Source organism: Haliotis rubra, unplaced genomic scaffold (genome assembly GCF_003918875.1).
Source record: "Haliotis rubra isolate DU_JTF1 unplaced genomic scaffold, ASM391887v1 Scf38, whole genome shotgun sequence".
NCBI classification, from domain to species: Eukaryota; Metazoa; Mollusca; class Gastropoda; order Lepetellida; family Haliotidae; genus Haliotis; species Haliotis rubra.
Window position 1 is genome coordinate 3123717 of NW_025767057.1, and position 27659 is coordinate 3151375.

Genomic DNA, 27659 nt, shown 5'->3' on the forward strand with positions numbered 1-27659 from the left:
TTAAGCTGATGCATAATTCCTGTTTTTGAACTGTGCCACTACTAATAAGATGAAGGCCGTAAGAGTTCCAAGTTTTCGTCATTTGACCCTGCAGGGTGAAAGTAGGGGCACATCAGGTGGTGACTCACAATAACTGACAGGGTACCAACAGACTGTGGTCTGGAAAGTGGTGGATTTGGAATATATCTCTGAGTTTGGCGAGATGTAAATTAAATGAACTCGGTGACAGTTAAACTAAATCCATCATCAGCATTTTACCATGGCTTTCACCAACACACCACCATGGTCAAATTCAGCCTGAATGATTCCAGGCCTCCCACACATAGGGATCATGGTGACCTAAGGTACCCAGGTTAGAACTGGATTTCAGCAACCCATGTTTGTATTGGTTTGCAAGGCAGTATTGGTTAGTAGTATGTCATGGGATCCCAACTGTGAACATAGATGCTCATGAGGTCAATCACAGGATTGTCTGGTCCAGACTTGATTTTGACATATAGCTTAAATAGTGCTGTGAACATTTAACAAAAAAAACAAGCCAAATAAAAACTGCTTGTATCTGTCAGTTAATCCACATGATTTGGGAGGAAAATCCAAAGAGATGGAGGTCTTGCTCACAAACTCTGATGACAAACCTTGGCCTACATATTCTAATTTTGTTTTCTGCATATAATGTAGTTCTACAACTTGGCATAATGTAAGGTATATTTACCACGGGGAATCCAACCAGTACAGTCAATACAAACACAGATAGAGAAATTTAATGTCAGGTTTAATGTTCAACTTTATATTGTACAAAATTCACACATGACTGCGTGGGCGATTGGCAGCAGATGTACAGCAGCAGAAGAAGGGCGACACTGGAACTAACACAAGGCAGGACAGAAAGTAACCCACAGCCCATTCAGAAAGGGTTCGTCCTGGACACACCCTCAAACCATGGACGTTTTCACACCTTAACCCAACTCATTTCTTACTATTGAGATACTTAGGTATTCTCATTGAGAATAATAGTTCTGCTCATATCCGCAAAATAAAACAAAGAATACGTCCAAGGTTCATGAGGATGTGTACAAGAGTTTCATGCAAGTCAGTTGCTATACGTACATGTAGATATCATCCTACAACCTACATAATATCTCCTGCTTAATGATCCTGAAATTATTTACAATGTTGAGGATAATCGATGGCAAAAATAAGTCTATATGACAAAGAATGAAGTTTTCAAGATGAATCTTGATGTATTCTACACTGATGAAAATACTTTTGTAGTGGAGCGATAGTTGCATCAAGTACATGCCTTAACAAAGAGAACCCACAGAACTTAGCATCATCTATTTTTCCTTGTCACAAGGGTTTAACAAATGCCTTCAAGAGTTCAGAATTTTGTTTACCAAATAATTCTAAATTAAGATTTTAACAAAAACACAAGGTACAAGAAATAATATTAATCTGGCCCATTATTTTGACATGGAATCAAGGTGCTATTTCACAAGATGTTCCAAGAAATCCGAGTCCAGTAACTAATGCATTCACGTAGTCCACCCACAAACAGTTCAGCAGAATCACTCAATGAAGCATCAAGACACGAACATACCTAATCCGAGAAGTTGGAACTACTAACATATCGGCCATCTTAGTCTAGACTGTTTGAATGCAAAGAGAACACCCTCTAAGATCATTCAAACGGCTCATGAAGATCACAACTTAATGTAATGACTGACTGACTGAGTATGGTTTTCCGCCGTTTTTAGCAATATTCCAGCAATATCACGACGGGGGACACAAGAAATGGGCTTCACACATTGTACCCATGTGGGGATTCGAACCCGGGCCTTCGGCGTGACGAGTGAACGCTTTAACCACTAGGCTACCCCACCGCCCCTAATGTAATGGAAGTAAATCATGGTTCTCGTTACAAAATTATTGTACATCTCAAAAATGACATGATTGACAAAAACTAAAGACTAGATGTCATGTCATAAAAAACAATATCAAAATACATCTGCTGCAGTCAAGTAAATATCCTTGTATATTAACATAAGTTTCTTCTTAATGAACATGATATTCATTCAAACAAACATCCAAGATAGTTATTAAAATTGGGAAAATAGAGCTGTACAACAACTAACTGACTGAACCTTTTCTCTAAATCTTCAATAGTTGTAGACATACAACTCTCAACAATGAATCATATGTCCTTTAAACAATGAACAGTATGTATAATAGAAATATGACAACAACTTATCTCATGAGTTACATGGCAAAATATCCAGGAAAATAATGTATCGGTGCCACATTAACAACACATACCATAGATGTCATAACATGAATAGTGGCAGATGAAACAGCACAGTTATGGAGCTTGTAAGCATTCAGATATGCAATGCCGAGTTGCCATGTTACAGTATGGCCTCATCACATGGGAGAATATTCATCAGATCATTGAGGTCCCTTCAACCTGCCTCAGCCTAAGGTCAGTTTTAGTAATTCACATCATTTTGAGGTGTAATAGACCATGATTTGTTAACTTCCGTTTGTCCACAAAATGTCCAAAACAAGATTCCAACAATTGTACAAGGTTGGATAATGAAAGCCTCAATGTACAGCTAGTGATTGACGATTTAGACACTGTTAGATAACCATACACCATCACTATACCAAAGCATCTGACAAACGGATGTCTCGGTTAAATCAAGCATCTGCAGTTTCATACCTGACACCCAAGCGTCTTTCTCCACATACAAAACCTCTGGAAAATAACTGATCAACCTGTCGTGAACAGTCCAAAACAAACATGTCCAGTTTCCTCTGGTTATTGAAGGTTTCTATGTTAAATACAACTAAATCTTGTTGACAGCTTACTTTGACAAAATTCTGCCATATAAAGAGTAACTACATGGATCTGTGGAAAACAGGTAGATTTCTAGTTGTCTCAGGACAAGGGCCGCAGCACATGGGGAAAAACAACAACCCTGGGTGTCGAGGATGATACAACTATTTTCCTATATTGCTAGTACTATATTTGAACAAAAAATGATTAAATGAATTGTATTTATGCATGGGGTGGGAGATCATTTAAAAGATCTGGTATTTCTTCAATGCACGCTTTCACACACATACATCTTAAGACCTGACGTGCTCCAACATAATCTGTATGACACAATCATAATGAAACCATGACAACCAGATTTGAAAAAATCATTGAAAAAACAGGCACAAAGCTCGACAGGTGCTACTTGAGCAGGACTTACTGACTCAAATATCATATACCATGTTTCAAATCAATCAGAAGTTCACTATGGTATCAGATCTCTGTAATGAGAAATATGCTGACAGACACCAGCACAAGCAGACGTCAGCTAGCAAGTCCAATGTTTGTGCTGATACTAGTAGTTTGATTAAACACTCATTTTCTGCCAGTGTATATATAGTAATTAGTTTCTGTGTTGAACAGAGGCAATAAGACCAGACCAATTATTTTTATTCATATTATAGATTCTTTGGACCAAATTGGCAGGATGGGAAAAGGAAAATAAACAATAAATTTTTTCTGACCTTGGCATTTGGCTATTAATGCAAAGACAAATCATCATCTGACACAGTGAGGTTCATTTCAGCTATTTCCTAAATTGGAAAGCTGTTCCGTTTCGTTAACAGTCGGCTAAAGCACTTTGTCAACATTATGCAAAACAAACGAGAACCCCACAAAAAGACAAAACTCACAAACTGCAACCTGTTTTGACTAGATGCCGTTTTCCTACTATGAACAAAAGTGTATAAGACCTAATTCAGTTGAATTAGACATAACAGACGTCCAAAGAACTTAACACTTCTGTAGACGGCATGTGACGATAACAGAAGAGATGCTTCCCTTTCAATGAGAAATAGATTTACATTTTTGTGTGTTCTGTGAAAGATAAAAGAAAATGTCTCCAATTTGTTATTTCTGAATTTTATTTTAAAACAAGTCAGGGTATCTATAATACACAGAAATACAATAATCATCTGGCCTTCTAATGAAATCAGCACGCAGTTAGCGTCAGTTTGATGGATACCATACAACTTGAGCCAGAGGATGGAATACATTTAAATGTGATTTAAACGTGCGCTACCAATTCAGTTTTGAAATGATCATTGAACCCGTCATTGAAATGGTAGAAGTTTCTAAACAGTGTTCCTAGTTGGTGGTGCAGGACAACTTGCTTGAGCTTTGAATGTTGTGAGTATATTTGCTATCATCGAGATGGCAGCCAATCACTTAAAGTAAGTGCACAACTACACTGTGATGAGAATCCTCTGTGTGTAACTGTTCCATGCACACCAGATGAGGCCAATGTTTTGTGCTTACAATACAGAACAGATGGAACCATTCACCCAAAACCACGTAGCAGATTAACATTTAGACACAATGAAATCTCCACCATTATAAAATAAAATACCGTCAGTCATTGACTAGAGTGTCACTGATAACTGGTCAAGAGTCAGAACAAGACAGTTCCCTAACAACAGAAGGAATCAAGGCTTCAGATAGCTTACATCTCACAAGGTTAAACGAGGTAAAATGAAGAAAAGAGCAGACTTTCTAACTTGTCGACCAATTATCAACAACACAGCACATCAGTCAATTACTGTCCCTTCTTAGACTTGGAGCGGTTGCGCACTGATCCATTTTCTGTGGCATTGTTCTGGTCCACCTCAGGCAGGGCACTGAAATCCTCATCAAGAGCTGAAAAACAGAAAGCAAATACTTTGAAAGACGAAGAATTTGTGTGAAAAAGTGCAACTTAAATCATGTTAATGTTTCAAGGATATTATTTTCAGATATCAAATGAACTTGCATTGACCACTCTGATTCGTGAAATAGTATAATGAGTACCATTTAACACAATTCTGAAGTCACTGTGTCATGGTCAAATTGATAAAACAACAGATTTGAGTTCACATGCTGGCTGTTATTGACGGAAGATCTTAAGGCCATCAGCAATGATTACCATTGTGAGTGAGCAAATATGGTTTTACGCCACTTTTAGCATTATTCAAGCAAAATCAAGGCAGGGGACACCAGAAATGGGCTTCACACAAAGTAACCATGTGGGGAATCAAACCGGGAAATCGATTGCTTTAACCACTAGGCTACCTCATCACCCCAATTACCATTGTGAACATTCACACTGACAATTTGAGTAAACCAATCAATCAAGTAGTCATAATAAGAGTTTACACGACATAATGCATCTGAGAACACACCATCTACATATTCTTCAGTTGACCGTTACAACTCTTCCAGTAAACCTGTTCTGGGTCCCCTCAGTAGGACCACTCTCACAAACTTCAATTTTACACCTGAGAGGTGAGGTGAAATTTGGTTTATCGTCGTGCTTGAGAATATTTCCAGCTCATATGGCCCGATGCATGCGTGTGTATGTGCATCTCGCGGCTGCTTGTACTAGCACAGACTTAAGCTGGTTTTATAGTGCTAGCCCACTGAGATACCATGCCGCGAGTGAAGCATGAATACCCCACTCAGACACATTATACTGACTCGAGCTGCCGAGTTGATCCTAAACACACAGTCCTTGTTGTACCCATTAATGCCAGACGCTACACCACGGAGGACTCACTATTTTACACCTGAGAACAATCAGTTATTTTAACTTTACTGTACCTTTAACCTTCTTCTTGCTTGGTGATCTCGTCTTCTTGGCGGCAGCACTCTTTCTCATGACAATTGCAAGCTTATGCGCAGGTGGAAGGTGATGAAGTTCCACATCATCCAGGCCTGCAGGATGCACACGGCTGCCAGACAGTTGATCCTAAACACACAATACACCATGACAATTGCAAGACTCACTATGACAATCATACAAACAAATACCAGCTTGTCAGCAAACAAATAGCCCACTAATGTACCTTACAGTGTATTTAATATCACACATTTCATATTGCCTTAATACTCAGTGAGTTTGGTTCAACATGTTTGATACTGCGTTGAACAGTATTTTAGTCAGATCATGGAATAGAAGCTCAGCGTGGAAAGAGCCCAGAACGATGCATGACTGACATTGAAAACATTGGTGAATCATGATAAAGCCATAGCATGGGTATAATACTGACAAACGTAATAAGAGTGAATCGACATATATGGGGTACAATCCGTACTATCACCACCTAATCTTTTTGTAATAGTCACCTCCTACCAATCAAAGCCCCATGGGGAGACATCAAAGAGCTCAGGACATAACACTACAAAGACTACCAATAAATGTTGGCATGCTGTAAGTTGATGACAATGTACCTGATTATTTTAGTATTAAAGTTTCCATTTGCGGGATCCAGAGTGTCCTGGCTACTTTGCTCCAGGCCGTACCTGAAAACAGAACAGAAGAACACTGCGGTATTAACACCTTGTAACAACAAGAAGTCTGCTTTATTGTTTTCAAAGATAACCATTCTAATGTAGTGATTTGGACAGATTACTTTCAGACAAGAAACCCATAAAAAAGATTTGCAATGAGATGTTGACGCAATAAAACAACCAGTCTTCACAGTCAAGAGCTGATGGGGTGAGGACACCATGGTTTAGGCAGAGTAGACTTACCAGAAAGTGAGAACAGCCAAAGTTATGGAACCAAGCCGTACCAGCACAAACAAAACGTTAAATATCATGAATCTGAAACAAAATAATTCTGATCTGATGTTTGGAAGAGAACATAAAAACATGGGAGGCTGTTTACATGTGGACATCAAGATGATATGATCAAATTTGACAAGCTATTACACTTTCTTATTTATCATGTTAATATTAACAGTAGATAAGAAAAGTTGCATGTTTTGCGTTCTGCAGAGTGTGATAGAATTCTTGATGGACCCACTTGCTTACGGATTATGCATGATATAAAAAGGATCCATGTCATAGTGTTTGTGAAGATTATTTAATCTGTAGCAGTTCCCTGTGGCGCCGGAACAGACTTTCTCTTTATGATAGTATGTTAAACATACCCAGTGTTAGCAAATTCTGTTTTCTCAGCAAAGTAGAGGAGGCGTGCCACATGGAAAACAAACTCCACAGCGTAGTGTAGGACCAGCATGCACAGCGCCACTCGGCTGAAGCTGTGGAACAGACAAGAATATTATACTTGTTTCAACACAACAAAAGGTAGGATAGGGCAATATGATAACAAATTTGTACCTTTTAAATTTCAGTTGAATTGGTCACAGGTCAAAGGGCCAGAGATGCCAACAATGCAGTCAGTAATATACTCTCCTTCCTGAGAATTAGTCCCATGAACCTGGGCCAGAACTAAGGGAGTGTGTGAGTTTGGTTTTAAGCCGCTTTTAGCAATATCACAATGGGGGACACCAGAAATGGGCATCACACATTATAACCATGTGAGGAATCGAACCCAGGCCTTCGGCATGACAAGCATACACACTTTAACCACAAGGCTACCCCACCACCCATGATACTTAGAAACTCTTACAGAGGTAATAATTACTCCATGCACACTTTATGTATAACAATACAGTCGAACCCTGTTTATCCGGACATTTTGGTTACACTCGGAAATCGCCCGGATAGCGAGGCATCCGGTTAACGGGATCAAACAAGCAAAACGCACTGACAATGTATATTGAAAATTTATTCATGTATGTATATCAATAAGTCAATAGTCAAAAACATATAATCATAACAATACCATATTCAATATCACACCAATAAACTTTCTTTCAGCACGTTGATTCACATTATACATTTTACATAGCACATCTTACTTGACTCGATATCATATATCACATGTAGCACATTATTTCCTTAAAAAGTCCGTGATAGGTGTCTGCTTCCTTGGTTTCATTTCTTCAAATCACTTCACCAAGTCCATCAATAAATTCACTGAACCTTCGTCTCCAGTTCATTCGTAGAAGGTCAACAGACCGTTAGCATAACAACTGCTTGTTGTTCATCATCATCTGACTGGTCGTCTGTCGGTCTGCACTCTGTTGATGACTTCTTTATCAGTTAGCTCATGGCCAGTTTCCACGACAGTATCTTCATCAACGTACTGTTCAGCAGTTGGGACTTTGTCGCCGTCACTTCGTGGTAACTGCTGCATCAAATTCCGCGGCTCAGCTTAATCCTAATCCTAATTAACATGTGTTTTTGTTACTGATGTGATGTTCTCACACCCGCCACAACTGAAGTGACACGAGTCCCTAGTGTTTTGATGGGTAAGTAATCAATTCACAGCAAACGCCTGCCGAGAGATTAACACGGGTCCCTAGTGTTTTGATTGGTACTCAATTCACAGCAAACGCCTGCCGAGAGATTAACAATGAATACACTTAGTCATCCGGTAAACAATACTGACGTGAAACATACATGTACACATGCACATGTGCCCAGATCTTTCCGTCCGGATAACTGGATCATTTTTAAATGGAAATCTATGGGAATGGTTTGAAACTTCTCCGTGATGGTCCGGAAGCGCAGGGTCCGGCTAAGCGAGTACAATTACTGAAGGCAAGTTTCGTTTCACCTAAAAATCGTCCGGAAGGCGGGGTGTTTCCGGATATACGGGGTCCGACTGTATTAGGGTCTTCTGCGTGATGAGCAAACACTTTAACCACAAGGCTACCCCACCACCCATGATATTTAGAAACTCTTACAGAAGTAATAATTACTCCATGCACACTTTATGTATAACAATATTAGGGTCTTCTGCGTGACGAGCAAACACTCTAACCACAAGGCTACCCCACCAGGACTAAGAGACTACTCAAGACTTACTTGAGCACATAGGCCACAGTGATGAAGAGCAAGTACATAGTGGCATACTGGATACGCGAACCCATCTCATCCTGAAACACAGACACATTTCGGATGATAAACATGTCCAGAAAGAGGAGAGTTGGCAATACGTCAAAGTTTGCTAAGTTATCTGTGATTCCCATCAACAATTATGCCCAGAGAGAACACAATTTCTGTATTAAGATAATGGTAGGACATACGATGTAAGGGGAAGTAACTGTTTCATTCTGTTGTCCAATTATTAGGGCTGAACAATACTGAATGAAGACTATTTAACAAACTTTGATACTCTGTACATAATGTTTAACTTGAAGTTTATACAGAAATTCATTTACATGTTTCCCTTTGAAATTTGAATGACAAAACAGCACTAATGCAGATTTTCTGTCATGTTATCTCCCCTGTAGCCATGACGACACAATGGCATCTTCTGACAACAGAGATGTAGTTACTGATATAAAAATAGCATCTGCATGTACAGTCAGTGTCAATCACACGTGAACATTTCAGCTCCAAAAATACAGCAAAATACTGTAATGCAATGTTTTGGTTAAATTAGACAAATTCTTTGTAAAAATAACAAACATACCCTCTTCGTCTTTTGGAAGTAAAGCTCTGGGTAGCAATGTAACCAGTAGGAAATCTGAAAATGACATGCCAGTTTTGTCAAAACTTTATAATGAATAAAGAACAAGGAGCTCTCCAGCTTAATTAATCCAATGTTTGATGATTAAACATACTGAGTGATTCAAACTTTTCATCAAGAAGATTACAAGAAGTCACATCACAAGGACATGTAAAACAACTTACTTGAATGATGAAATAAAATTTCACGATGAATCTGGAAAATGAAAATATTTTGGGGGTAAGAAAAAACCCATGGAAACAGTGGACTGATAAGCATAATAATGATCATGGATTATCATGATAATCATTATAACTTTTGAGATCAGTTCAAACTAATTTGAGATATGAGATAATTAGTATTTATCTAAAAAGTTATGAATAATCTGTAGTTTTAAGCTCAATCATTGCAAACGCCTTTGAACAATCAATTGTCTTTACATATGCTGCTTGAATATAATTAGTTATTTCTGTTTGACATATAAAATGCATCACCAGCCACCAGGTGTCAAGTGTTACTTACGGTAGTTGTGAATGCGGATACTCTTCCCATAACTGGTTTATATTTGTCACATAACTTTCCTGGAACAAAAACTTAATATTAAATGCTGTTTATTATGCATTTTGCATAAAGCATATTAAAACATGTTCACATTGTCAGTCCAAACTTTAGGACAATGATTGACTGTCTTAAAAATGTGATCATAACATCTCCACATTTGTCAAAGATATAAAAGGATGTCCAGGATGACCCCACCCCCTTTGTCCTGAAATTTTATTAAATGACCATTGAAACGCTCGTGAAAATAAAGTGTGCAAACCCCCTTCTCAACAGTGTGCACCCCTCCTTTCTCAAAAAGCTGTATCCGCCCCTGATATCACACCTTTTAACAGCATAGTGCATACAACTTAAAAATTGACTGGAGAATGTTGACTCACTCTCAGTATAATGTCTGCTCCCCAAACAGCTGACACCAGGTAGAATGACAATAGCTGACCGGACTCGTTGAAAAGGCTGTGCTTTACTTTTGACAGATGCATTTTGCGATTCATTTTCTGCAAAACACAAAATTACATGGTTAACCGCATGACAAAAATCAACTTCTTCACAAGTAAGAAGAGATTTTTAAAAAAACAAAAGAACAAGGCTCAAGATTGGTTAATGAGAGAACTGTCGAGAAAAAATTTTCGTAATTAATAATCACATAAAAATATAATGAAATCCTGAAAAGACTCTAGAATGCCAAAATATTATTTATTTATTATTATTATTATTATAGGATATTTATATAGCGCACATATCCACGCAACTAGTACATGCTCAAGGCGCTGGTATTTTTCCCCTTCATCATTGGATTTCAATCTCAACGGCACATCGTATTATCAATCTCAACTCCCCAGGAGCATACAACGCTTGCAGCCACAAGGCGCACCAAGTTATTGCTGCTTTCTCATCCTAACGAGGTACCCATTCACAGCTGGGTGGACTGGGACATATAGTCGCAGTACTTTGTCCAAGATTCCTGCACATTGCTGTACCCGCAACTAGGTGTTTGCACGTATTCATGTGGCCACCATCTGGTCATATACCAATGGATTCGTGGGCTCTTTTAAGTGCACAGGGATGTGTACTGTACACCAGGGATTGTGTACTATATACCAGGGCTTGTGTACTGTACACTAGGGGTTGTGTACTGTACACCAGGGATTGTGTACTGTACTGTGACAACACTGGAAGAGTCTGCACATCTGCAAAGTTGACTCCAAGGTTTTTACACCCGGTCACAAGTGGGCTCGATCCCGACATCTCAATCTTGCTGGATCACTAGCCTGGCACTTTATCCAGCTCGCCCACTGTGCCCCAAAATACCAACTCTCACCAGCTCGGTTCCTTCAATTTGACTTGTTCAGGTATAGCTGCAGTAAATTATCTCCCTTTTAAGGAGTTTTAATGCCATAAAATAACCTAAAATACCCCATTCAGCTTCAAAAACAACATTAAAGCAACAAGATAACTTCCACGATGTTCATACTGTACATATTTAAATAAATACATAAATTTGATAACTATCTATGACAAAATATTATTTTTGCTCATGGTAGGCACTTAAGTTTATCAACAAAGTAACCATGCCAACGGGGCTTCTTACATCAAGGATGTATTCCTGGATGACGGCATGGATCACAATGCAGATGAGGAAGTAAAAGAACACAGCGAACATGTCCTTGGTTCCATATGTATACAGGGAGAAATCAGAATCCTCTGTGTCTGAAAACAAAAGCCATTAATCAATAGAAAATGGTATCTATTACCTCGCTAATACACAATCATAGAGTCAGTGCCTGCATGACTTTTCCTTGTTGACAATATTGCATAAGTATGTGGAAATACGAAAAAAAACTGTGCATGAGTATACTACAGATCTGAAAGTGCTGTAGATAGACTCTTGTTAAACAGTTCAAATGTACATTTCACAGAAATCCCATATTCATGGCCAGCCAGATTCTAATGGTGATACGTTTATTGCGTTGAATATGAGAATATCTCCTGGCACCCCATAATTTAGGATGACAAAGTCCCACCGTTTTCCAATATGGTGTGCCATTATGTACTACTAAAAAGAAGTTAACCCCCTGGATGCCGAGTTTATTTTCAGGCGCACATATTCATACGGTTTGAAAAGTGAGCGTTGTGCGTGAATTGCGCTCGCGTGGTCCTGGATCAACATACGGCTATAAAATTACACAGAAATGTAGAATATTAAATTTCCTATCCGTTGGTATAAATATAAGTGCAACTACCTCCTCGGTTTGAGAAATAGACCTTGCTAAATGTTGTCCCAAAAGTTTTTTATGCGTTAAAAAACAGTAAATTTCTCCGCTTTTTATCGCGCACCGATAAAAGCACTGTGCTACGAATTTTTTAATTTGGCATCTTTACGGAAAGTGTGAGCAAAGAAAATACAGCCTGATATCTGAACGCTCAACATTAAAACTGACTCGCAATAAATGTCAAAAATGGATTTTCTTATAATAATAATAATAGGCCATTTATATAGCGCCTTTCCACGTCATAGGGATATGCTCAAAGCGCTTCTTCTACAACGTCAAACGACGACAGAGAGGTCATACACATATAATGATAAGGGGGCATAACTCTGTTATGCTTAACACTAGGTCAATCACATGGAGAGTATTTGTTGTGGATACGGATGCTATATGTTCGTTATTTTTTGTTTACGGTGAACCAAACTATTCCAAATCAAAGTTCCCGAATGTGAGCGGATACGCTTTGGTAGTTTCACAATTTATAAAAAAAGATGACAACGTACTACATGTGAAAGCAGGTAATAGCGATTTGGATGGCCCTATCCAATATATAAGTTAGTCCTTTGATTCCATATTATCCCCCTGATATATAAGTTAGTCCTTTGATTCCCATATTATCCTGTTTGTGTAGATGTATTTTGACTAATTTTGCATCGTTATTACCAGAGTACTAGCCATATCATCAAATGTAATGAAATTGCTGAAAATAATACATTTTAGTTGACGTCATTGCTTGTTTTATGCATTTTGCGACGTTGAAAAAGACACCATTGGTATGCTGATTAGTATATATCTCACCTAATTTCCATTAATTGTGTGAAAGGTCTCGGCTTCTATGTCAGAATTTAACACTCTTTAGACAAACATATAATGACTGATTTTTCCATTTAAATAGTGTCCTGAATATATCAACAATTAGACAGTTTGACTGTGTATCTTTTTGTGAGCCACACGCGCACCTGTTTGGCATCAATTTAACGTAAATGAAAAAATAACATTTCACAACACCAGAATATTTTGTTTAGGATAAGAATTGTCTTTGTTTATGATATGTAGCTATTTCTCTTCATAAGTATGCAATGGAAGATGCAATAAGATAGCGTTTTATATATGGAACTAGTACGTACTATATGTTAGAATATGGATATAAGATTTGTCCAAATTAAGACATGACATGGTTTGTATATTTTTAAACAATTTTCGTATAAATATAGTTAGAGTTTGATATCCTGTTACCACAATATTTTTAAATCGAATATGAATTGATTATATTATCAAAAACAATGATAGTGAATCATAAAACGTTTCCAACAAAAGCGCACCTTGCCAATCAATTTATATCATTGTTTTCTCTATAAAAAGACACAAAAATGTGCAATGAACAAGAAAATTCCTTTAAATATGTGTGCATATACATTTTATAACAAACATAAATCATGTTCATTAAATGTTTATCAGTTTTAATCATAAGGTTGAATTAAATCGCCGTTCATTAACCTGTTCATGTGAAACTGCAATATTAGTCCAAATGCATTGAATATTGTACATCATGGGAATTAAAGTGGTTGCAGTTATGGCTACGTTTGATCTTCTAACACTTGTGTAAAGGTTTAAAGTATTTCCGTTCCCGGTATATACCTGAAAATCGCCGGTAAAATTTGGTGGGGACCGGTAAATTGAAAGCCAGACGGACACTGTGTCCGGTAAATAAGCATGTATTAATATAAAAAAATCATGGGTAAGCGAAATCACTGTCTTGGCTGTGCTTTCAAGGTCGCAAAAAAAATTATGTTTCGGAAATACCCAGGCTATAAATAACTTTAAAATGAGTACTTACAGTATGGTAATAGGATATGACCGGCAAATTTCATTCATGACCGGTAAAATTTTAGGTTGCCAGACACAGTGTCCGATAAATAATTTAGTCAGCGGAAACACTGGTTTAGAATATGGTGTACTGCACTAAATGTGTCAATTTCTTATGTAAATATTATTCAAACAATCAAAAACTTTCAAAGAATAAAACACCGTAAACCCTATATGCACGTATGATATGATATTGGACAAGGCTAAATGTAGATACTGAAGTCAGTTTCATGAAAAAGTATCTGAACTATCCCACAAAATATACGTCATAAAACTGACAGTGTAATAGGAAGGATTAGGCGAAGGATTGTGTTTACTCTTGTTCAACCGACCTTCACCTCAAAGAAATTGCCTAATATGTACAACAATGCTGACGTATGACATCACTACCGACGACCTATTTCTTACAAAATGGCGGCTTTGCTGACAAGGATACACAGGATTTTGCAAGGACCCTTCCATTGATTCAGGGATAGTTTGTACATAAATATGACATGTAAGCAATCAGAATGATTCTGACTATCTGTGTATTGTTATATGTTTTTATCATTTTCACTGTAAGTAAGAGAAGAAGCCTAAAATGCTGATAATTACAGTTGTCGTTCTGCGTGATTTTGCGTCAGTCGTGGCGTCACGCTGCACGGAAACTTTGACAATTTCTTATGAGTTATCAAATCATTGCATTGTATCTATTTATTATTTCCTATTTCTTGCTACGATACTCTTTCCATGCATATTCCAAAGGTATTGAGCCATCGCAATTCTACACAGTGTAAAATCGGAATTTGTCTTTGTTTACATTTTGAACCAGCGCAGTCTTTCGAGCAAAGCGTTCATTTTCACACCCAATATGTTTCGTCTCATTTTATCTAGACAATTGGTATTGGTGACAAAGACCAGTTGCAATTTGATTCTAAAATGTATGGGGACTTCGGTGATGCATTTTTCGAAGCTGAATATGAAATATATGTTAAGTAATGGGCGTCTCAATACTGGCCTTAGCGAAACGTGATTTTATAAACACTATCCAATATGGCGAAAAGCTCTCTACGGCGTTCGTGTAAGTGTATTTTCGAAAACATCCCAAACGATTCTAGATTCATCAGCAACGTTTCAGAATTATCATTAGCGATTTCATGTAAAACTGATATCAGTGACACATGAATATGTTATTTTTGAAATTCAATACTCCCAGTAAATATCAGATTTTCACATTTCAAAACATACAGCAAATAACTCTGTGAATGATAATTTCGTACTGTGTCAAAAATGGCGACATTTTCGACGAAGCCTATTTTGAAAGGTCATTTTCAGCACTTGAGCTTCGTCTAAAATAATAGTGGATGGTATCAAGAAACAGGAGATTTCCCGCAGAATTCGAAACTGTGAAGTGTATTTGTGTGCGGGGGATATTTTGATTTTTATTGTACTTCAAATTGAGGGTTGAAGGGGAAGGACATATATGTCCCTGTGGCACCCAGGGGGTTAAGGAACATCTGATATCCCTGTACTCGTATCACCACATTTAGTATAGCCACAAATGTCATGACATGGCAGATTTACTTTAGTAATATGAAAGAATATGGTGTTTTCATACTTCTTCAGTAGTATATGTAACAAATTGATCAAATGGTTATCTTTGTTCTTCAGAAATCACAAGTTGTATGAAAGGTCACAGAAGAAACATACATATATGTTCATGTCATTTTGACAATGACTATAGACAAATGTACCAAAATCAGGACTAATCATGCTATGGTTAGCAAAACAAAATAAACCATCTTGAATGACATTTGAGTCTACATTCTTGTTATATTTCACAATATCTGGGTTTTGTACAGTAAATGAGTGCATAGGCTGGATACCCTCCTGTAGTCCTGGTAATGACTATCTCTGTGACTTAGTTTTCCACATGCCTTATCATGCTTGTAAAACAGGTGAAAGGTAAACCTCATAATCACAGTGCTCCAGATACTTTTTCAACCAAATGACTTCAGGACTGGTTATTATCTGACCTAACTAGAAAAACCAAACACACTGTTCGTTTGCAGATTTCACGAGTACTGGTACTCACTTATATACCTTGCAATTTAACACCATTCATATTAAGGTGCTTTCTACCTGTCCTACCAACCAGTAGATGTGCATTTTTAACAGGTGGTTCAAAGCTGGTCTGACCATTTCTTAACTACCTCTAAGAACTTTGATTAAAAACCTGTTATCAACACCATCATTCAACCAGCATTGTGTTGTACATTTGGACTTGGGTGATAAACTAATGTCAACAAAACCTGACACGACAGAATCTGTGTTTGCCATTACAAAACAAATTCAATCTTGGATCGGATGGAAATCCATTTGCTGTTGACACAAAGTAGTCGAGCACCGTTGTCTTGATATTCATGGGACAAAGAAAAAATAACGAGTTATCAGAATTTCGAGACAACCGACCAGGGCATATCATCACATACCACTATGAAAGAAAACAAAACGCTTCTCAGTATGTTTTGATTCGAAACTATAATCTGTTATCAGTAGTGTTTAGTTGCAACAGAGTACTTCCTAATTAATTCCTTCTTAATTAATCCTAATTAAACAAAGTGACACCTTCAACTCAATTAGCCCTAATTAGTTCACACTACTGCATCTTTTTTATTCATGCCGCACCATGTGTAAAAACGTGTGGAAACAACCTCAGTTCAAGGGGATTCTTACCCATGAAAGGTAGGTGAATATCGAGTTTCTTTGTAAATATCGAGTTAAATTGATAATTTTGCTTGTTGGGACCATGAAATTATATCGGGATATCTGAAATATCGAGACATCCATATCGAGTTAAAAGATACACTAGCATATGGTGACAACAACCAGCCTGAAGGCAGATTAACCAAATAATGCCCTAATACTGCAATACAGAGCAATTATCTTCATGCCATGGGATGAGAAGTATTATTTTTAAGTGTGTAATTTACAGTGCCCTTTGGCAATGGGTTAGGGTAGGATAAACTATCTCTTAAAATTTTATTAGGCAAATCAAAAGGACACAATTTACATAGAAATGCCAGTCAATATCATGCAAATCATAACACTGATCTTTCAAAATGCATAAGAAAAGAATATTTTACATGTAATTCAAATTCCAGTCAGTTCTGTCTTACCAACTTGTGTCCAACATTAGAAAAGATGTTACACCTAGCACCATAAACATGATAAATGCATGTGCATAACTCACCATTTTGCGTTACGTTGTGCTGCATGGCAACAAACAGTGAAGCTACGGGCGACGTTGCCTGAAGAGAAAACAACTATTTAACATGTTTGATGCTTCTTTCACAAATAGCTTAATAGTCATTTTTTAAAAGCAATACATGCATTTTCCAAGAGACAACAGCAAACAGCTGTGAAATTGATTATTTACTTTCTATATAAACATGAATTCATCTTTACATAAATGTGAACATGGTAAAAGGGTGTACACAAGATTTTATTATATACACCTCGAGTACACTCTCGTAACCTTGATTCGTGGATATAAGGGAAGTGCGGTGAAATTCATATTTCAAATGTATGATTTCATCTTGTATACGCACTGATTCTTTTATTAATTGATTCAGAAAATTGAAAATGCCTAATATTCCACTCGTGAATGAAAAGTTTGTTTACGGAAGCCATTTGCAATCATCACCCATTAGCGTGCCCACAAAATGTGACGTCACCTTGTTTCGTGGATTACGTAGTCGGTTACTTTATACCACTATGTACGAAATCCAACTGCAGTAAGCATTGACACCAAGGAAAGCAGACAACGAGAAGTGAGAATGTTGGAGCTAACAGTTTCCTTTTTACTTGACATTTTGTAAAAATAAAATTTGGTAATGGTGGTATTAGTGATCTGGAGCTATTTATCCCAATGCCCTGACAAATATAGTGTACTTGCATGTAATGCAGAGATTCGAAACTTTTTTGTCAGCGAGTATGTATGTACATCAAAAGTAACTCTTCGTGATGTCAGTCGAGACTTAATTTACGAGATAGCATGATTATTTTCGCAATCCACGAATCAAGGTTATCCACAAATTTAGGTTACAGTTACAGTTCTGTAATACCTTTAATTGACAAAGTATGTAATCAGTGACATTGGTAAACCTCAAACAGTAAATCCTTAAAATTTAACGTACGCTTCTTATTCTAGAAAAATAGATACCAAATTAAATTTACATGAAAAAAATTCTACTGCTTGTTCTACTGAGGACTATACTCAGCCATATGGGATTAGCCTACTCCACCTACACTAATCTTACTTTGACAAGCGACCAGTAAGAACAAAATGCTCAGTTACCAATATTTTATTTAACATTATGACAGATACACATTCTTTAAAAGTTAAAATCGTATGATCATATCATTCCTTTTCACAAGATAGTTCTAAAAGTAGAAGACGCGGCCTCTAAATTACAGGTCTTCCAATGTTCATGTGACACGACTGCAAACAGCTGTTAAAAATTCAAGTACATTCGGGATGCACAAACACACAGATGTGCGCGTACGAACATGTCGAACACTAATGTATGAATACTTGTAGAATATGCAAAACACATATAAATTTGATGAACTATTTAGAGCCCTGGGAAAACATATGGATATCTACTTTCGAAATGCAACTTGCTGCACATGCAAAAGCATCCGATCGGTTTCATACTGACCTGAAACATGAGACCGATGACGAAGACCATAGCAACACAGGACACAATATCAGCATGATTTTGGATAAAAAATTCATGGCTGAGAATTGGTGGATTCTTGGTGCTCTTGGAACGCCTAGGAGCCATTTTCACTTCAAGTCTGTCAACCGGTGATGTGGCTTACACACGGGGCACGCAGAGAAAGGAAGTGGTGTGTGACGTTCTCGTTTTGATCTCGTGAGACAACTCTGATGGAACGGCAAATTCTATTGGCTGTTGTGTAAGTAGGCGTGGTACTGTGAGAAAAAGAAAAGCGTGGTTAAAGTTACACATCCCCTGACAAACAGTAAGACAAAAATAATCTCAGTCAGAAGTGATTGTACGTTTCATGTGAGAACACAAATAACCGATAAATTGGTTGGTTTTTTTTCAAAGAACACTGAAATACTTTTGATGGTACCGGCACGTATTTCTTTCTAAGAAGGAAGCTGATTGGTTCATTGCCACAGAAGAGGGTTATTCAAACAGATGACGGGGAAATGTTACCCTTGAAAATGTCCGACACGTGTTGTCTATTAAATTGCGATTTTGTTTATCTGCTTCCAACATAATTGCCTATAAGTTATATTTATATTAATTAAGAAAGACTTAAATGTGTATGAAATAAATATGTTTCAGTAAAGAACGCATAAACATCACTGTGGAACTTTAAAAATGGACATTATTTTACAAGGAGCAAATTGTTCCAAAAGCAATAGTTGATTCGCCTGTCTTGCCAAATTTTTGAAGAAATGTTTTGTGGGTAGCAGACAAGGGATCTTTGACAGATAACTCACCTGTAAGTCAGAGAATGTTTTAAGAGTTCACTAGTCTATAACTGTGTGCAAAGTACAACATTTCCAATGTGTGAGCACATCATTTATGTGATATTAGTGCTGAAAGGGTCGTTGTCGGCAGGGGTACTACAGATATGTACCCCAGGTACGTTTCTGTATACAGAAACGTACCTTGGCCATAATGAGAATACAGAAACGTACCCTAGGATGATTCCATTCCCATTGTGTCGTATTCTTGACCGGAACTGTCATACTGTTGTATTAGATACATTTGATTGCGTTATGTAAGTAATGAGAACACACAGTAATGCTGAAGGGGTCGTCGGCACGGGTACTACAGATATGTACCCCAGGTACGTTTCTGTATACAGAAACGTACCTTGGCCATAATGAGAATACAGAAACGTACCCTAGGACGATTCCATTCCCATTGTGTCGTATTCTTGACCGGAACTGTCATACTGTTGTATTAGATACATTTGATTGCGTTATGTAAGTAATGAGAACACACAGTAACGGATATTTCGCGATGCACATGAATACTACTCAGAATCAGTTGAACGGGAACAAGTACATACGGTTTCGGTTTTGGATTGTGGAATATGGACTCGTCAGCCTTTTAGGGTACCGGGTACGTTTCTGTTTTTGACTTTGTTTAGGGTACATATCTGTATACAGAAACGTACCTGGGGTACGTATCTCTAGTACCTGTTCCAACAACGACCCCTTCAGCGATATTAGTTGTGAAAAAAGTCAAAATTGATAGATTTGCCATGGACTCCAAATATTGATGTGTTTTGAGTTTGAACCTCATTTTGACAGTCACTATGATACTATTGTGGACTACATTGGTTCTTTATTCTTTACAATGTGTTTAAAGTGAACTACTAGCACACAAATGTGCCTGAAATACAGTGTAAAACACCCATGGTGAAAAATATCGATTGAGTTTCTTGTTTAGAATAATCAGTAAATATTTATTTATGAGGACACCTAACAGTTCATGTGATTTTTACCTTCTGTCTGAAATGTATACATGTTGAAAAAGTTTTTCGTAGCTAGGGTATACATTTCTCTATGCTGCTGCCAATGAATAATTTAATATTATACCGGCTTCTCGCTACACTGAGCTGTATGCTATCCAATTCACTGTTCAGAATATGTCATCCTGCACATAAATCACTAGCTCACAAAAACTGTATCATGATTCACTTACTAAAATACTTTTTTCAAATACATGTTGTTATTTTTGATCAAGCAGCTTTCATTATTCTTATATGGGATTGATCAAGGGGATCTATCAGGAAAACAATTAGTCTCTCATTACAGACCCTGGATTTTAGGCCACCTCTAGAAAATGATGGATGCAGTTTGATGAAGCAATGCTGATTTCAATGGGGATCTATCAGTTGTTAGTCTAGAAAACAATGTGACAGCCTGCATGTACTCTGTGTAAAATAATTCAAAATCAATATTGTTTTCCAGGAGCAACCCAGAGATATGGAAGCCAAGCCACTCTCTGCTATTCAGATGTTCCATTCTTAAATCACAGATTCAAATACATATATAGTGGAAAGCCCAAAAGGTCCTATCAGGCTGAAATAGCTTGTGTTGCAACATAGTGAATGTTCATATTCAGAAGTGTATCAGTATGTTTGTGTGGCAAACCTAGCCATTTTGTATTGTAAAGAAAAACTATTAATATTTTAGATATACCAACAGTACAAACATACAAAAGTCCATGTTTTGCATTGACATTATTTAATGATAGTAAGACCAACGTTAAACTTAAGCTAAACAGTCTTTCATTGTCATTTTATGTAAAACCTTTGTAATAATACTTTGGCCAATTTCATGAAAACGTTATACACATGTTAAAACTCATAACACAGTAAAATTCAGAGTAGAGTACAGAAGAATAAAGCATCACATAGAAATCATGATAGATTGTAGATTAGAGGTAAATGACCAATGTAACATATGTTATATTTGGAATTGCGCTTTCTCTGTAGAGTACAGATTCTAGTTCTTTTGTTTAGGTTGAGCTTGGTTAAGTATACGAAACAACATTCTCAAAATCTGGCACCTAATCACCTGTTTTCCCACAAAGTCAGCATTCAAACCTTTAGGCTAACACAGCTTCAACAAAAATGGAAGTCCGACAACTGATAGTCTAGTTCACATACTTTGTGTACCTCAAGTGTAAATAAGTGGCACAGCTCCCACAGCAAAAAGTTATGAATGTACAATGTCATTTAGAAAGTGGTCAAATGTAGCATATGTTATATTTGTGATTAACCCTTGTGGGTAAAGTACAGATTCTAGTACTTAAGTTAGAAGTCCCATCTGAGATCAACTTCGAACACACACTCTCAGAATCAGGCACCCAATTCCAAATATGATATGTAATGCCAAATATAACATATGACCACTTTCTGAATAGCATTCTGTATTTAGCTGACCAAAGACTCATCTTAGCATTTAGTCTTCAAAGTATGTCTTCGAATCCCCACATGGGCACAATGTGTGAAGCCCATTTCTGGTGTCCCCAGCCGTGATGTTGCTGGAATATTGCTAAAAGCGGCGTAAAACCAAACTCAGTCAGTCAAAGTATGTCATTACCTAAAGCGAGAAAAAAACATCCCGACAAAAAAAGAATGTAATGAAATTTCTGTTATTACCTGTGTTGTCAAAAAGGATGAAACGCAGATCAATGAATCTGCCGTGGAAGTCAGCAGACTGTAATCCACTGATCAGAAAACCATCGACTCTGAGTGCAGATGTCCTTATATGTGCATCAATGTATACTACAAATGGGCGTGGCCTAAGGTCAACATTCAAATATCTGTGCCTCCAGGTATCACCATTGAATACTAGTTTTCTGCTCATTCTTTACAAGTGACAGTAAATCTGTCAATTATGCCATAATGGCTTATAAAAAGGTATGCTGTAGGCCGAGCTTAGGTTTTATGACTCAACCATTAATAGAAATAGACAATTAGGCCCCTCTTCACTCAACAATATAACAATAATTTGATTCCAGGAAGGTTTTAAACACTACACTCATGCAGATCCAATCATTATCCAATCATTACAGCCTTTGAAGTTCATGGTAGTCCGCTAGCCTGTCACTACTAAATCAGATTGTGGACGTAAATATCTGACGATAGTAGTCCCATCGGCTGTCATTCTGAACTAGTTCGTAATTCTATAATTTTGCTACATATTGGAAACCAACAGAAAATGTAAACATTTCTCTCCAGTTCATGAAAAAGCTAATTTAAAGCTATAATATTATGATCTTTTGATTGCTATATCATCTTTAAAAATTAAGTGTTCTGTGTCCTAAAAAGTCTGGCCATTGATAATGTAATTGGGAATGTATTAGGCACCTGAATCAGCTATGTAGAATTTCAATACAGAGGTTATAGACTACAGCTCTCTGTAATGTCAGTTACCGACGTACCAGTGTGACAGCAAACCTCTGTTGTGTCATAAATGCCCCTGGCTATTTCCTTCACATCAAAAGCTGTCCTCACAGTCAAAACCAGAACTGACTTTCAGTTTAGGGGTGGTGAGGTGGCCTTGTGGTTAAAGCATTTGCTTGTCATTCTGAAGACCTGGGTTCGATTCCCCACCTCAGTACAATATGTGAAGTCCATTTTTGTTGATCATGAAGTCCATGATATTGCTGAAATATTGCTAAAATTGATTTAAAATTTCACTCTCACTCACTCACTCATGCACTCACTCATGTACTCACTCACTGTTCTATTGTTGTCCAGACGCCATGGGTAATTTGTATCTGAATCGCACATTTGCTTGTCATTCTGAAGACCTTGGTTCAGTTTGACTGTTATTTGGTTTATTTGACTGTTATTCGTGAATGACTGTGTACTTTGACCAAGGACATTCAAGAGGTCTATTTCCCAGGAAACGTTGAGTTGGGTCAACCACTTATGTAATATGATGCATTGTATTAGAAATATTTCATGGATGGGAAAGGCCTTCATTGTTGATGTTGTTAAACTAAAGTACTGTCGTAAATGCTAGAAAAATGCTTTTTGACTTATATTTAAAATTCAGAGGTATTACAGTCACTTAAAGAATAAATATCACTTTAAGAAACATCTACCTAATGTAGACCGAGGGAATAAATTTTGAGACATGCCCTAAAATGTGTTTTTACTGATGAAAATACCAAAAACTTAGAAAAATAACGGGTAGTGGGACGTTATTTGATACAAACATTAACTGCCTGTGTTACGTCATCAGCATGCACGGTATCGACAGGTGAAATTTGAATCCTCATCAAGATGTTTTCTTCAAAATCTTAGTATCGATTGGTTTGTAGAAATTTGTGCATGTGTGTTTGTTTTAATAAATGGAAAGTTTTGCATGTCAACAGTATATTAAATCATTGCAAAAATATGGATGCAAAAATATGGATGTAATTCGGTCAGTTTAATTTAGTTGTCAACATTGGCCAAAGATTTAACGAAGTCACTTGTGTAGCTTCTTTAGAATATATATATTCTTCTTCTCCTAAAGTTTGTAGACCGCCCGTCTAAGTACTCCCTTGTCAAAGTTGTCAAGGATGGTTTTACGTCCCAGTTTTGCTTTTGAGACGGTCCCTGTCTTGTCTGATTTGTTACAATATTGTAAACTTGTTGGTAAGACATACCAACAGCTCTACAAGTTCTGTAATAAACCATTTCTAAACTAATGAAAGGTTTACCTCTGTCTTTTTCAAGCACAAAAAACATATAAACCTTTGCAACAATTGACTGCAAATAGTGGACGCTGTGATAAAGATGTGCATGCATGATGGGAAACTTATTTATCAAGACTTAACATTTATATTAATATTTCTTCAATAAAGAAACGATAATTAAGTAAAGTAACACAAACATTCAACATTTATTTGTTAAAGAAAAACGTTAATTCATATTTTTACACCACATGTATTATTAGCATAAATGTAAAGACTATTTCAGATTTCTGTTGTTGAACTGAGAAAAAATCCTAAGTTGTTGTTTTGGTACCATATTCTCTCCTGTAAACTGCCCTTTAAATGCATGGGAATGTTAAATCGATTGAAATAAAAATTAGGTACACTATAGGCGAGTTGATATATTGACAACATAGTACATTTATCACCTTTATCAAAGTATTAAGGCTAAAAAGCATTTTTCTAGCATTTCCGACAGTACTTTAGTCAGGATAGCAGGGCCCAGTCATGGTGAGATGCGAAGCAGCGATGATTAAATCCCTGCATCATTGTTTATGTTGTTGAACTAGTCAGGATAGCAGGGCCCAGTTATGGTGAGATGCGAAGCAGCGATGATTAAATACTTGCATCATTGTTTATGTTGTTGAACTAGTCAGGATAGCAGGGCCTAGTGATGGTGAGATGCGAAGCAGCGATGATTAAATCCCTGCATCATTGTTTATGTTGTTGAACTAGTCAGGATAGCAGGACCTAGTGATGGTGAGATCTGGCTGAAGCAGCGATGATTAAATCCCTGCATCATTGTTTATGTTGTTGAACTAGTCAGGATGTGCAGGGCCTAGTGATGGTGAGATGCTGAAGCAGCCGATGATTAAATCCCTGCATCATTGTTTATGTTGTTGAACTAGTCAGGATAGCAGGGCCTAGTGATGGTGAGATGCTAGAGAAGCAGCGATGATTAAATCCCTGCATCATTGTTTATGTTGTTGAACTAGTCAGGATAGCAGGACCTAGTGATGGTGAGATGCAAAGCAGCGATGATTAAATCCCTGCATCATTGTTTATGTTGTTGAACTAGTCAGGATAGCAGGACCTAGTGATGGTGAGATGCAAAGCAGCGATGATTAAATCCCTGCATCATTGTTTATGTTGTTGAACTAGTCAGGATAGCAGGGCCTAGTGATGGTGAGATGCGAAGCAGCGATGATTAAATACCTGCATCATTGTTTATGTTGTTGAACTAGTCAGGATAGCAGGGCCTAGTGATGGTGAGATGCTGAAGCAGCGATGATTAAATCCCTGCATCATTGTTTATGTTGTTGAACTAGTCAGGATAGCAGGGCCTAGTGATGGTGAGATCTGGAAGCAGCGATGATTAAATCCCTGCATCATTGTTTATGTTGTTGAACTAGTCAGGATAGCAGGGCCTAGTGATGGTGAGATGCGAAGCAGCAGCAATGATTAAATCCCTGCATCATTGTTTATGTTGTTGAACTAGTCAGGATAGCAGGGCCTAGTGATGGTGAGATGCTGAAGCAGCGATGATTAAATCCCTGCATCATTGTTTATGTTGTTGAACTAGTCTGGGATAGCAGGGCCCAGTGATGGTGAGATGCGAAGCAGCGATGATTAAATACCTGCATCATTGTTTATGTTGTTGAACTAGTCAGGATAGCAGGGCCTAGTGATGGTGAGATGCGAAGCAGCGATGATTAAATCCCTGCATCATTGTTTATGTTGTTGAGCTAGTCTGGGTAGCAGGGCCTAGTGATGGTGAGAGATGGAAAGCGATGATTAAATCCCTGCATCATTGTTTATGTTGTTGAACTAGTCAGGATAGCAGGGCCTAGTGATGGTGAGATGCGAAGCAGCGATGATTAAATACCTGCATCATTGTTTATGTTGTTGAGCTAGTCTGGGTTGCAGGGCCTAGTGATGGTGAGATGCGAAGCAGCGATGATTAAATACCTGCATCATTGTTTATGTTGTTGAACTAGTCAGGATAGCAGGACCTAGTGATGGTGAGATGCGAAGCAGCGATGATTAAATACCTGCATCATTGTTTATGTTGTTGAACTAGTCAGGATAGCAGGGCCTAGTGATGGTGAGATGCGAAGCAGCGATGATTAAATACCTGCATCATTGTTTATGTTGTTGAACTAGTCAGGATAGCAGGGCCCAGTGATGGTGAGATGCGAAGCAGCGATGATTAAATCCCTGCATCATTGTTTATGTTGTTGAACTAGTCTGGATAGCAGGGCCTAGTGATGGTGAGAGATGAAGCAGCCGATGATTAAATCCCTGCATCATTGTTTATGTTGTTGAACTAGTCAGGATAGCAGGACCTAGTGATGGTGAGATGCGAAGCAGCGATGATTAAATACCTGCATCATTGTTTATGTTGTTGAACTAGCCTGGGTTGCAGGGCCTAGTGATGGTGAGATGCTAAAGCAGCGATGATTAAATCCCTGCATCATTGTTTATGTTGTTGAACTAGTCAGGATAGCAGGACCTAGTGATGGTGAGATGCGAAGCAGCGATGATTAAATACCTGCATCATTGTTTATGTTGTTGAACTAGTCAGGATAGCAGGGCCTAGTGATGGTGAGATGCGAAGCAGCGATGATTAAATACCTGCATCATTGTTTATGTTGTTGAACTAGCCTGGGTTGCAGGGCCTAGTGATGGTGAGATGCGAAGCAGCGATGATTAAATACCTGCATCATTGTTTATGTTGTTGAGCTAGTCAGGATAGCAGGGCCTAGTGATGGTGAGATGCGAAGCAGCGATGATTAAATACCTGCATCATTGTTTATGTTGTTGAGCTAGTCTGGGTGGCAGGGCCTAGTGATGGTGGGACGTGATCATTAGAGGCACAATGTCACACATTTTCGACAATATTTTGGCCTATGTTATATTGGGGCATATGCACTGACTTTAGCTTCCTATTGATGCAATAAAAGACTTATTATCCCATATGACTTGCCTGAAACTGATAATTGAAACTTTGAGGCGAACAGCTTCCAAACAGAGAACACTTGCTATATATGGAATGTACACAATTGCTCCGCACATCAAAAACTGTCGCATGCGGATTTGTTGTTGGTGTTTGCCAAACTGGTTTCAATCACAAACTGATGTTCGGTCGGTAGAGGGCATGAGAGTCGATTTCATGCAATGTTGTATACATAATTCATTCTAACTTTTTAATTTAATATTATAATCTTATTGCATACTGTTTCGTTTTTAATGAATGATATGGTAGCTTCCTGAGGGCTGAT

The 27659-nt window shown here is 37.7% G+C and overlaps 1 protein-coding gene across 1 annotated transcript; it reads right to left on the reverse strand.

Moving 5' to 3' along the window:
* Positions 1 to 4339: 4339 nt before the first annotated feature.
* Positions 4340 to 19029, reverse strand: LOC124286321 (translocating chain-associated membrane protein 1-like 1). Its single transcript, XM_046722682.1, is given in 14 exon segments — positions 4340 to 4729; positions 5669 to 5732; positions 5735 to 5816; positions 6299 to 6370; positions 6602 to 6673; positions 7003 to 7113; positions 8789 to 8859; positions 9399 to 9452; positions 9620 to 9650; positions 9957 to 10015; positions 10373 to 10489; positions 11584 to 11702; positions 17361 to 17418; positions 18832 to 19029. Coding segments are annotated over 14 exon segments (1137 nt in total). The 5' UTR covers positions 18958 to 19029; the 3' UTR covers positions 4340 to 4628.
* Positions 19030 to 27659: the final 8630 nt, after the last annotated feature.